This window comes from Mustela putorius, unplaced genomic scaffold (assembly GCF_011764305.1).
Source record: "Mustela putorius furo isolate JIRA1106 unplaced genomic scaffold, ASM1176430v1.1 tig00000151_pilon_pilon_pilon, whole genome shotgun sequence".
NCBI classification, from domain to species: Eukaryota; Metazoa; Chordata; class Mammalia; order Carnivora; family Mustelidae; genus Mustela; species Mustela putorius.
In genome coordinates this window covers 1,299,515-1,313,556 of record NW_025421296.1, presented here as the reverse complement: position 1 = coordinate 1,313,556, position 14,042 = coordinate 1,299,515, and the positions used below count along the sequence as shown (strand labels likewise).

At 34.1% G+C, this 14,042-nt stretch overlaps 1 protein-coding gene across 11 annotated transcripts in view; it reads left to right on the top strand.

Moving 5' to 3' along the window:
- The window catches only part of CSPP1 (centrosome and spindle pole associated protein 1), a 167,847-nt gene that overhangs the window by 103,139 nt on the left and 50,666 nt on the right, over positions 1-14,042 (top strand). For all 11 annotated transcript variants that reach the window (XM_045075701.1, XM_045075697.1, XM_045075703.1 and 8 more), the window contains 3 exons: positions 2,664-2,793; positions 4,866-5,013; positions 13,277-13,429. In XM_045075701.1, coding sequence (XP_044931636.1) covers positions 2,664-2,793; positions 4,866-5,013; positions 13,277-13,429 — 431 coding nt within the window. The remainder of the gene's footprint in view (positions 1-2,663; positions 2,794-4,865; positions 5,014-13,276; positions 13,430-14,042) is intronic.

Below are 14,042 nucleotides of genomic sequence, written 5' to 3'. Positions count from 1 at the left end.
TAACAGTATTATTCATAATACTTCTAAGTATAAACAGTTCAAATGTCCATAAATGGATAAATAAAATGCATTATATCCATATAAATGAAATACTGTTCAGCCATAAAAAAGAATGAATTATTTAAAAAAAATTTTTTATTTAAATTTGGTTTAGTTAACATGTAGCGTATTACTAGTTTCAGGGGTAGAATTTAGTGATTCATCACTTGCATATAACACCCTAGTGCTCATTACATCAAGTGGCCTCCTGAATACCTGTCACCTGTTTTTCCCATTTCCATATCCACATTCCCTCCAGCAACCCTCAGTTTATTTCTTATGGTTAAGAGTCTCTTATGGTTTGCCTTGCTCTCTGTTTTCCTCTTATTTTGTTTTTCCTTCCCTTCTCCTATGTTCATCTGTTTTGTTTCTTAAATTCCACATATGAGTGAGAGCATATGGTATTTGTCTTTCTCTGACTGACTTATTTTGCTTAGCATAATGCTTAGCATAATACCTCTAGTTCCATCCACATTTTTGCAACTGGTAAGATTTCATTCTTTATTACGGCTGATAAAATATTCCATTGTTTGTGTGTGTTTGTGTGTGTGTGTATATATATATATACACACGCACACACGTATATGCCACGTTTCCTTCATCTATTCCTCTATCGAAGGACATCTAGGTTCTTTCCATACGTTGGCTGTTGTGGACATTGCTGCTTTAAACATTAGAGTTCAGGTGCCCTTTTGGATCACTGTGTGTGCATCCTTTGTATAAATACCTAGCAATGCAGTTGCTGAGTCCTGGGTCAGTGCTATTTTTAACTTCTTGAGGAAACTTCATACTTTTATCTGGAGTGGCCACACCAGTTTGCATTCCCACCAACAGTGTAAGAGGGTTTCCTTTTCTTTACAATATCAGCAACATCTGATGTTTCCTGACTTGTTAATTTAACCATTCTGACTGGTGTGAGGTGGTATCACCTTGTGGTTTTGATTTCTATTACTGTGCTGCTGAGTGATGTGGAGCATTTTTTCATGAGTCTGTAGGCCATTTGTATATCTTCTTTGGAGAAGTGTCTGTTCATGTCTTCTGCCTGTCTCTTGACTGGATTTTTTGGTTTTTTGGGTGTTGAGTTTGGTAAGTTCTTTTAGATTTTGGAATTTGTAGCCAGTTTGTTTTGAGAGATTGGTCTTAAATGACCCCTTTCAACCTTTTTCCATTCACACATGCAGAGCCCCCTTCCTCTTAAAAAGTCTAACAGGGATGCCTGGGTGGCTCAATCAGTTAAGCATCTGCCTTCGGTTAGGTCATAATCCCAGGGTACTGGGATCAAGACCCACATGGGGCATCTTGCTCAGTAGGGATCCTGCTTCTCCTTCTGTCTACTGCTTCCCCTGCTTGTGCGCTCTTTCTTTCCCTCTCTCTCTAACAAGTAAATAAATAAAACCTTTTAAAAAAAGAAAAAGTTAACATCTTTTAGGAATGATTTGCTCTGGCTCCCCTCATCCTTCCTTTTTTTTAAAAAAAAATTTTTTGTGGGGGGAGGGAAGCAGAGAGGAAGAGGGAAAGAATCTTCAGACTCCACAGGTAGCGCTGGGCTCAGTCTCATGACCCTGAGATCATGACCTGAGCTGAAATTAAGAGTTGGACACTTAATCGACTGAGCCACCCAGCCACCCCATCCTCATCTTTCCTTTTATCCTCTCATGATCCAGTGAGACAGTATACATAAACATATCTGTTTATCCTTATAGAAGATTGTAAATAAATTGGATAAGTTAGATACACAAAAGGAACTCATTATTTGAAATGAGGATATTTTTGGAGATGAAAAGCCTCCTGTAGTCTCTTTAATAATATAGTTTTATTCGGGGTGCCTGGGTGGCTCAGTGGGTTAAAGCCTCTGCCTTCGGCTCAGGTCATGATCCCAGAGTCCTGAGATCGAGCCCCACATCGGGTTCTCTGCTCAGTGGGGAGCCTGCTTCCCCTTCTCTCTCTGTCTGCCTCTCTGCCTACTTGTGATTTCTCTGTCAAATAAATAAATAAAAATCTTTTAAAAAATATATAGTTTTATTATAAATCTAATACTTGAGTTTATCTTTTGTAATTCAGATTTTTAAATGTATTACTTTCTTCAAAGTGGTAGCACTTTTTTGCTTGAGATTTATGTAACCATAATGTATTTTAAACTTTCCTTTTTTGATTTTTTGCAGGTTCTTCAAAAATTTGAATATTATTTGGGACAGACTTTTTACTGTCTGTCCCAAATAATATTCTTGAAACGGCTAAGAAGTTATTACTTTATATTAGAGTACATTTATTAAATAAATTATTAGTTATGATATTGGGAGACTTATATTGTTATTTCTCTATATTCAGAAAAGTGCATAAGTCATATATGTACTGCTTGATGTATTATCAGCAAGTTTTTACCCCCATGTATCTGTCATGTGGGTCAAGAAATAGATCTAATAAATTTGGGAGTTCCATTAACTGTGAAACAGAGATAGTAGAGAGAGCTTAGTAAGGGGACATTTACTTACGGATTTCTCCTTGACCTTCAGGGAAACATTTTTCCATGTTTTTAAACCTGCTTAAACAGTATACTATTTCAAAGGAGAAATGTATTCTTGTTTTGTCATAGATGGATTAAAATTATTGTGTACTTGATATAGGAATGTGGTTGGACAGAATGAACTGAAAATTACAAGTGATCGAGCAATAAATTCAGGATTGTTTTTTGAAGATAAACCAAAGCCTTCAAAACAGTCACTTCAGTCTTACCAAGAAGCTTTGCAGCAACAGGTATTCATTCATTCATTCATTCATTCATTTAATCATTCATTGTATTCGTTCATTCATTTAATGTTGAACATTTTATGTGTTAGCTCAGTGGTCCCTTTGAACTCAGCTTGGCAGAGGAGAAGCAATACCACTCATTTATATTTCACTATGATAAATTTTGGTGCAGCTAGATTAGAATACTTTTGGAAGCACATTTTGAAAGCACAAGATAAGAATAAATGCCTGGCAGTTAGGAGGGCTTCATGTGTTGTTGATACTTGAACTGCATGTTAAACAATGAATACATTTTAAATTCCTGGCATATTCAGGGAATGGAAATCGATGTGGGAGAGGGGCTGAAGTATTATAGTGTGCTGGATTGTGAAGGATTAACTAATAAGGAATTTTCAGTTTTATCCTGTTACAGAGAGCCTAAGGGAAGAAAGTTTAAGCCAGAGAATGAAAAGAATAGTTGATGTGAATACCTTTAAGTTTTAGAGGGGTAGCTAGTTGTGATGTATATGATTGGGAAAAATGTGGCAGAGAAAACTTTTCTATAGACTATTGAGGCAGTCCAGACAGGAGGTAAGGAGGCCCTTACTAGATAGGGAAGATGGGGGGACATCTAGAAGACAACTCTGGGATTTATTGATAGGACTTAGATAGAGGGAATGATAAAGAACAGGGGGCTTGAAGATGATTCTGAATGTTGTAGTCTATAAGAATAATGAGGCTATGAATATGAACTAAGAGAAAAAAGTAGAACATTTTTAGGGACGAGGATAATGGGTTCTGTTATAGTTTGTAATATTTTAAGAAAGTTTGCTTAAAAGTAATTATATTAAATATATGGGGTTCTTAGGGGAGTATCCATATCTCTGAGAGGATTCTGGAACTCTTAGCGGGTATATGTCTATCTGAAGTACTTCTCTGTGAAATTCCACTTGGATTTTTTTTCTAAAGCTCTTTTTGTTCAGATTTTACTTGGGCAGCCTCCTTGAAAATGGATTTTTTAAAAGGTAGAATTACAGCTTTATTTTTTGGATGGTAGATTTCTACAATAAAAGATTGAATTTATATCTGTTTTCAAATGAGCATATTAATAACACCACTGGCAAAGCTACATTGCCTAACTCTAGAATTTTATTTCATGTATGTGATGACCTCTTAGCCTTGGTGGGGTGGTTGCTTAAATTTTCCATGGATGTGGTTATGATTTCTGTGTGTGTGTGTGTGTGTGTGTGTGTGTTTGTGGTTGTGATTTTTTTTTTTAAAGATTTTATTTATTTATTTGACAGAAATAGAGATCACAAGTAGGTATAGAGGCAGGCAGAGGGAGAAGGAGAAGCAGGCTCCCTGCCGAGCAGAGAGCCCGACGTGGGGCTCAATCCCAGGACCCTGAGATCATGACCTGAGTGGAAGGCAGAGGCTTAAACCACTGAACCACCCAGGTGCCCCTGTGGTTGTGATTTTAAGAGTAACTTTCCAAAGCATAGATACTTTTTCATTGCCTTCCATGCCTAGAGACCAGCCTGTGCTTATATTTGATGATGAAAAGACTGTTTTGTATGCTTTCATAAAGTTTTACTTAAAGTAGCCCAGAATTCTCTGAATAGCTTTGAACCTTCAACCTCTTGACTTCTGGGAATGGAGTTTCCAAGGGTAAAATGAGTAGGTCTGGTGAGATGTGGGGAGTAGTTTATGGCTGGTCAGGTCCCATAACAGGGTAGATGAAAAAGGGAAGTAGGGAGATCCTGTTGGTCCTCATGCAACTAGTAAGGTTTAGGAAGGAATAGCTCTGGTAGAGGTTGGTGGGAAGGAAGAATTTGTACAGTTAGAGCTGGCATCAGTGGCTGGAAAGCACTCTGGAAGCAATGATATGAGGGACCAACAGCTGTTTATTTTAGCCAAGGAAGTGTTTTTAAATTGGGTATTCCATAGATTTGTGATTTCAAATTTTATAGGGTGGCAGATTGTGTAAAAAGAAAAAAATCCAGTTTTTTTCTCTAATAAGAAAAATAAAATCTAATATTAAAACTAAACTTTTTGTATCAGAATACTTGTTAATACTAATGTTTCTTAATATTAACAAGATTCGGGAAAGAGAAGAAAGAAGGAAGAAAGAACGTGAAGAAAAAGAAGAATATGAAGCTAAATTAGAAGCTGAAATGAGAAGTTACAACCCCTGGGGAAAAGGTGGAGGTGGTGCTCCTCTGAGAGATGCAAAAGGAAATCTGATAAGTATGTTATTTCCATTGATCTGTTGTTTTTAAAAGAAACTGAAATATTTTTAAATTTTTAAAGGAATGTGGGGGTAGAAGTGAGTATCATAGCCTGTAAGGCAAGGTCTCTTTTTATATAGCTTAATGCAAAAGAGATATTTTATAATACATATAATAATAGGTTAGAAAGTCTTTTTTTTTTTTTTTTTTTGAGTATTCATTTAATTTTATTACATGTTTTTTCATCCTCTAATGATAATAATTCAATTGCAGAGAAAAGCTCATGTTAGTTGTCAGGTTTTTACCCAAACCGGTAATTAGATTTTTTTTTAAAAAAACATCCTGGTAAAAATAACAAAACTCTTATTAAATTTTTTTTTTTAAACTAGTAAGACATATTTAAAATAAGTGATCTGAAATAGTTGTGGGGTGCAGTATTTCATAAATGCCATATACCTGCACAGTGCAAGGACTCCATGGAAAAATAAAGACCAGATCTCAGAAACTTTCTGGTAGGTTGCAGAAACATATTGATTTGTCTTTAAGTTATTTACTCTCATAAATATTTGATCTAGAGGGGTGCTTGCGTCTTTTAGTCGGTTAAGCGTCTGACTCTTGATTTCAACTCAGGTCAGGATCTTAGGGTTGTGAGATCGATTCCCACCTTGGTCTTTGTGCTGGGTGTGTAGCCTGTTTTAGATTCTTTCTCTCTCTCTCTCTCTCCCTCTGCCTGACACCTCCCCCCCAACTTTCACATACTCTCTCTTCCCCTCTTAAATGTTTGAGATAAAAACAACAGCCAGCTCTTTGAAAAAAAAAAAAGGTCTTATACAACTTGTTTTGTATATTGGGATGGTCTCTGATTAACTTTTAGATCAGGATAAAAAGAGACAAAGATAGGTTTTTGAAAATTGTTTTATTAGAATAGAGAAATGAATACTAGAAACCCAGTAAATGGTAAAAATGTAGATTTCATTTTGTTCTTCAAGTATTATACATTATTATAGGGATAGTTGAGGGATGTAGTCAGAATACTTTCTGGTTATTGAGTTATTAAGAGTTCTTAAATATTATGCTTTTGCTTTGTTAAAGATGGCTTTTTAAAAAGATGTATTTGAGACCCACTTAAATTGCTAAGATACATCTTTTCTTCCCAAAGGATTTGTTCCTTTCCTATCTTCACCTCATACTTTGTTCATGGTTTGAAGACTGGAACTCTTACTCTTTTATAGATGAGGTGATTTTAGATGATTCATAGATAAACATTTCTTATCTTAAAAATTAATTGTTGATTTGAATATATATTAAAAAACTGGTTTTTCATTGGATAATGCTATAATATATCCTTTTAAAATACAGGTGTTAATTCAGGCATTTAACAAAAAGTGCTTTAACAAACACCCCCTAATTATCAGAAGCTTGTGGCTGAAAGCTTAAGGCTATAAAAGTTACTTCTCACTGATGTCTCATTCGGATGCTCTTTGAGTGGGTCTCCTCCAAGAGGTGACTCAGGAATTCAGGGCTCTTTTCTTGTATCATTCATCCACTTTGACATCCTTCACTTCTAGCAGCCAAACAGGGTTTAGTGGTGGGAGAATTAGTTGAGAGTTTTGGGGGGGGTTCTGGTCTCGAGGTGGTGGGAATATTGCTTTGTCTCTTTGCTCCAATATTCAGACCTAATTATAAGGAGACCTAATTATAGTGCCTAGGAAGAGGATATGACATTGATAAGCATCTAGTCAAGTCTTTGCTGTAGTGAATTTAAATTGTGAATTTATAGAAACATAGTAGTTACTGGGTAGGAGGTGCTTAAATGCCTGAAACTTTGGTAAACACTGGAATAGAATAATTTCCTAGGACTTTGAAGCTGGCCTCTAAGATTATTTCCAGTTCACGCAATACAGTTATGTTGTTCTGTATGTGTTTAGTTGGTGGTAGGGAGTAGGATAAATGTGGATTATTGAATTATAAAATACTGTTTTAGAATTGTTTGACCTAATAGTAATGAAGCAGACTTTTCTGTGTTTTTCATTTTTAGCAGTAATGTTTACTTTGCTTATTTAATGCGACAGTCATGCCATGTGATAGAAAAGTATATTATTTTATCAAATACAGTGGAACTCTTTTTTAAATGGTATTTTCAAAGCAGGTAAACTCATCCCTTAAAGGCTATCTGTTTGTAACTTGATCTGTTTTAGAGAGGGAGGGAAGGGAAGGAATGTGATTTATCTATTCTATTTGAAACATGTTGTAAAGATCTGTATTCTTGTTTACTTCATATAATGACCAAGATCATATAATTTCTGTACTTTCTGTTGGCCCACTTTAATTTGGCTGCTGGCTTCTCTAGTTACTCCTGTTTTATCTTTGGTCTTTTATTGCAAAGAAATTAAGGAAATTTAATGTTTATCCTTAGCTCTTTGGGGAAGATGTCTATAACGGGAAGTAGTTATTAATAAATATTAAAATCTGTTACCCAGATGACTAGAATAGCACTAACTTTTTTTTTTTGCATCAACCCTCCCTTTTAAAGTAAATATTTCTCATTTTTATTATTTGTGTGACACTTAAAAATCTGTTTCTCTTCTTAGCTCCTTTTTCATTAAAGTTCTTTTTTTTTTAAGTTCCAATAAAACAAACTATATTCTAATGACTTTTAATGGGTGAATGAATAAACAAACTGTAGTACATTCGTACCATGGCTTGCTACCTAGCAGTTAAAGGAATGAACTATTGATGCGCATAGTAACTTGAAACTCTTCAAAGAACTTAAGCTAAGTGAAAGAAGCCCCTTTCTAAAGGTTATATACATGTATATTCTTAAAATGATTTTAGGGATAGTGATGTTACATGAATCTATCATATGTTAAAATTCTTAAAAACTACTCCAAAAAATCAATAAAATTAAAAAATACCTAACCAATTTGAAAGACAGCAGAAGTATTTTAGTTCTAACTGATTAATAGTTAGATTAAATGTTTCTTCACATATCTTTGATTCATATTTGTATTTCTTTTATGTATAGTATTTGCCCCAGTTAGATTTATGTTTGTTTTTATGTGATTATTGAGACACAATTTGCATATGACACAATTCATTCTTTTTAAAGTGTATTATTCAACGAGTTTTGACAACTGATTCCAGGACCCACAGTCACAATCAAGATTCAGAACATTTCCAGTTTATCCAACCCTTGCCAACACCCCTGATCTGCATTCTGACAAAATAGTTTTTGCCTTTTGTATCCTTTTCTCCTTAGTTTTAGTGGTTTATCCATGTTGTATGTGTCTGTAGTTTACTTCTTTTTATTACTAAATAGAACTCTACTACGTGGAGGTACCATGATTGTGTATCCTTTTACCAGTTGATGGGTATTTGGCTTGTTCACAGTTCAGGCTGTTATAAATAAAGCTGTTATAAACATTTACCTTCAGCTCTTGTGCACATAAATTTTCGTCTTTCCTGGCTAGATGCATAGGAATGGAATTCCTGGGAATTCCATTAAGTAAGTGTATATTTAACTTTGTAAGAAACTGCTAGATCATTTTCCAAAGTGGTTGTGCCATTTTGCATTCTTACCAGCAAAGCACAAGATTTCTGGTTGCATTACATTCTCATCAGCCCTTGTATTTAGCCTTTCTATTAAGTAGGTAGGACATCTCATTGTGGTTTTAAAAAAAGCAAACAAAAAAAAGTTTTTATTTTGAAATAATTCAAGACTTAGAGAAGAGTTACAAAGATATAGAGTGTACCCTTCACCTAGCTTCCCATAATGCTAACATCTTCAGTAATCTAGCATAGTGTTCTAAATGAGAAATTAAAATTTTAATTTAATGAGCTCTCATTTCCCATGAAATGTTTATCCCTTTAAAACATACAATGCCTGGGTGGCTCAGTTGGCTGAGCATTTTTCTTTGGCCTGGGTCATAATCCTGGGGTCCTAAGATCAAGTCCCACATTGGGCCCCTTGCTTAGAGGGAGCCTGCTTTTCCCTCTGCCTGCTGCTCTCCCTCTCTGACAAATAAATAAATAAAATATTTAAAGAAAATAAAATATACAGTTCAGCAGTTTTTAGTATATTCACAGAGCTGTGCTACAATCACAAAGTCAATTTTAGAACATTTTGTACATTGAATTGCCTTGATGTGCTTGCTGAAAATCAGTTGACCACAAAATTATTTATGGACCCTTTAATGTTCTGTTCCATTGATCTAGATGTCTATCCTTATGCCCATATCATACTCTCTTGATTACTATAGCTCTGTAGTAAGTTTTGAAATTGAGAAGTGTGAGTCTCCCAACTTTGTTCTTCTTTCTCAAGATTGTTTTGTCTACTTGACTTCCCTCCCTTCCATTTTCATTGAAATTTTACTATCAGTTTGCCAACCTCAATAAAAAAGTGTGGTAGGATTTTCATTGAGATTTCATTTACAAAAAGATCAATTTGGGACAGCCAGCATCTTAACTATATTGAGTCTTTTGATCCATGAATGTGGAATATTTATGTGCTTATTGACTCTTAGTTAACATCTTTTAGCAGTATTTTGCAGTTTTCAGGTATTGTAATATATTTTGTTAATTGTATCCATAAGTATTTCATGTATTTTAATGCTATTTTAAATGTTAAATAATACATTTAAAATTATCAGTAGTCATTTTTTCATTGCTCGTATATACAGTTGATTTTTCTGTGTTCTTAATGCATTAGTTTTAGTAGTTTTTTTTTTTGTAGGTTTTTTGGGATTTTTTAATGTAGGCAATCATGTTATTTGCAAACAGTTTCACTTCTTCCTTTCCATTGCCTTCCTTTCCGTACCTTTTAGTTATTTTGCTTATGTTTTACACTTGTTTGGAACTCCAGTACAATGCTTAGAAATCATGAGAACAGATAGCCTTGTCTTATCTGATTTTAGGTGGAAAGTATTCAGTCTTTTCACCAGTTGGTATAATGTTGGCTATAGGTTTTTTCGTAGATTTTTTTCTTTAATCAGGTCTAGGACATTCTCTTCTATTCCTCCTCATACTTTTCACATGAATATATGTTGAATTTTGTCAAGTGCTTTTCTATATCTTTTGAAGTGATAATTACATCTTTCTTTATTGATACATGGTGAGTTACATTGCTAATTTTTTTAAAGATTTTTAAAAATTTTTTATTTGACAGAGAGATAGCACAAGTAGGCAGGGCAGCAGGCCACCGGAGTGGGAGAAGCTCAGACTCTCTGGTGAGCAGGGAGCCTGAAACGGGGCTCGATCCCAGGACTCTGGGATCGTGACCTGAGCCTAAGGCAGATACTTATCCAACTGAGCCACCCAGGTGCCCCACATTGACTAATTTTTTAAATGTTGAGCTGCTCTTTGATCCTGGCATCAACATGAGTAGGGAAAAGTTTACTGTTTTGTTGCTCGAATTTACCAGTGAAGTCATCTGGGCAGGGAATTTTCTTTTTTCTTCCTTTTAAAAAAAAATTTTTTTAAATAAATAAATAAAAATGTTATAAATTTTTTTTTGGTATAGCTTTAACTGTAGCACACATTTTGATATGTGGTATTTTTATTTTCATTCAATTAACTTTTCTAATTTTGTGATTTTCCTTTGACCTATTATTTAGACCTGAGTTTTAAAAATTTCCATATATTTGGGTATTTTCCAGGTACCTTTCTTCTGATCACTTCTAGTATATGTTCTCTTTTGTTCAGAGAATATAATTTTTGTTATTTTAATATTTTTAAGTTCATGAGATTTATTTTATAAGTCATCAGTTAGATTTTCATTTGCCTTAGAGACTGTGATCTTAAGTGTGTATATTGTAAGTTAATTTTGAAATACATGTTATTAGTGAAATTAGGGTTGGAAATTTTCTTTAGCTCTCTGAATTAACTTGTAGAAGAGTTTGTATAATTAGTCATGATTGCTGAATAATCTTGGGTCTATAGAAATATTTTCAGACATTTTCTTAAAATGTTTTGGTATTTTCCATCAACCAACAGCTAACTCACAAAATTAATTTGGTGGGGCGCCTGGGTGGCTAGTCAGTTGATTGTTTGAGTCTTGATTTTGGCTTAGATCATGGTATCAGTATCATGGGATTGAGCACCATCATGGTATCAGGGTCATGGGATCAAACACCCTGGTGGGCTCTGTGCTCAGATAGGAGTCTCCTCCTCTCCTCTCTCTCCCTCTGCTCCTCTCCCAGGTCATGCATGTGCATGCTTGCTGTCTGTCTCTCTAAATAACTAAATCTTAAAAAAATAAAATTTTAATTTCAAAGTATTTAGGCTTATAAAAAAAGATAATTAAATAAGGAGTGAAAAAGTTTCAAATATTGTTTACTGTAGCTATCACATGATTTAGTCCTGGTCTGATAAATTGTTCAGAGAGTAGGACTATTTTCCCATTTGTTAATCTATAATATTTTCTTTTGTTATTCTTTTCTTTGTAGAATTATTCTGCAATGCTAGTAGTTTTATATTAAATGATATGGTATACATTTTAAATAAAGGCCATTTTTCAGTGGCATCTTTGCAGTTGGCAAATTATACTCTTCACCAAAGCCCTTTTTTTAATTTTGATTTTTAGCTGATTTTAAACCTTTCATTATTCAAACCACCTCACGGAAAGACAGACAAGGAGTGACTACTTGATTGATAGTGTTTTCCAATAAGTAGTAATATGGAGTTGTGATTGTTTAATCTGATAGTCTTAACTAATTATACACTCTGCTGACATCACTTTCTTTTTACATAAATAAATTCACAACAGTGAAGTAACACATGTTCATGTGTTTGTTTACTTATAGAACATTTATCTCTTAATTTATGGTTTGTCTAAGTGAATATCAAAATGAGATTGCATTCCCTGAACACTCATTAATTTGGTAACAGAGCTCAGGTTATCATCTTAGAAGGAGCGAGCTTGATATACCATACTCTTCTAATAGAAAATGGAAGAATACTGTATGTATTGTTATTTATAGTGACTTCTCATTTATATGGAGTGCTCTTATGCTGTTCTAGTGAATATTGGATGATGAGATAGTGATCTCCTATTTGAGTTTTTTTTATGTAATTTGGTGACTTTAAGGACCACAGCTGTTAGTTCATGACCTCAATTTTATCATCATCCTTCTGTTTTCATTTACCTTCCATATCCAGGATTTAGTGATGGGATAGATCCCGGGATTTGGTGATGATTGCAGGAGCACCTAGCTACTTTTGCCTTACCAATTCTTGGTAGTTCTTTTGCAATCAGTTTCTCTGTGATTTCAACTAGTCCCTTATTATCCCAGTTGTTTTGTGGAGAAGAACTATTTTTTATTTTGTTACAGCTTGTTTTTAAGATTGACTTGTTGTTTTACCTGATTCTTTGTGCTCAGATTTTTGTGATCTGTGTGTGGTATCTACTGCTTTGTGACAAATTATGCAATGTGTAATGTTTTAATGTAACAGACATTATCTTGGGGTTCTGTAAGTCAGTTTTTGAATGGGTTAGCTGGGTATTTCTATCTCAGGATCTTTCATGAGTTTGGGGTCCAAAATAGCTCCTAGGGCTATAGTCATATGAAGGCTTGACTGGGACTGGAGAATCTGTTTTCAATATGGCTCCCTCACATGGCTCAGGAAGCCTCTGTTCCTTGTCATAGGGGCCTTTCCATAGGGTTCCATCAGTGCCATTATGATAGAGTAGCTGGCTTTCTTCAGAGTAAGTGATCCAGTAGATCAAGCAAAATGGAAACCATGTCTTTTATGAAGTAGTCTTGGAAGTCATATGCCATCATCCTGCAATATTTTATTCATAAGAAGTGAGTTACTAACTCTGGCTTATGCTTAAAGGGAGGGGAATTGAACTCCATCTTTTAAGGGAAGACCATCAAAAGAGTTTATGGATATACTTTAAAACTCTGTGGTACATGATTATATTTTTTCATTAGAAATACTAATGTGGTTGAAGAAATGTCACTATGACTTGTTTTGAATTGTTGCTGTTCTGTATTAAAGAGATGCCAACTTCTTAAGAAACATAGATATGAATATAGTTTTTATGAGTTGTCAAAGATCTACTGACATTCTTAAGCTCTCTACTGATTTTGAGTTTGTTTTATAAGTTATTTTTTGAAAATCTTAGAAGTTTTAATAATTCTGTTTCTATTTTCAGGGCTCCAAGACACCATTGATTTATTCCAACTCTGTCTTGTTTTCTCTCTGATTCTCTACTTTTAGAAAATGTATTAAGTGTACAAAAGTGTATGTGTTGAAATAAATGGCTTATTTTTCCCTCTCAGCTGATTTGAATAGGATGCACAGACAAAATATAGATGCCTACCATAACCCAGATGCAAGAACATATGAAGATAAAAGGGCTGTTGTATCTCTAGACCAAAATTTAGCCACCTCAAATGCTGAGAACCTAGAAGATTCTACAAATAAAAACTCAGGTTTTTAATCACATTCTATTTTTTTGTTTGTTGACATTTCTAAAGTTGTTCCATAGCATTTCTCTTCTCTTGCCTGACAAAGGTCATATTGTGATTTTGAAAACTTGGTTACACTGAGTCAGGAAGCATTATATGTTATTCATAATACCTTTTCTTAAATATTTTGACAAATGTGAATAGGGAAATATACTTTGCTTCTTAATACTGTGTATTTCTTCTCAGCCTTTAGCTGTTGTTAAAATTTTTATTTTGCTGGTGGGAAGACTTTCTTAAAATCAAATAGTCTCTTCACACATATACAGACAAATAATCTCTCTTGCTTCTTATACCCATAACTATTTGAATTAGTGAAAATGCATCAGATGTGATATGATCTATTGTACAAATAAATTGCTTATTTTTATTATTTTTATTTTAGTTGTTTATTTTTTACTTATTTTGTAATCATTTGCCTCCCCTTGTGAAACCACAAAGGACAAAGAAATGAAGTTTAATTTTTTTTAAAAGTTTAATTCTGTATCTGGTCACATCTCCCTTTCTTAAGCAATATTTTGATTTTTTATGGAACAACATCCTTGAATTAAAGGTTCTATAAATAAGAAATTATTCAGTA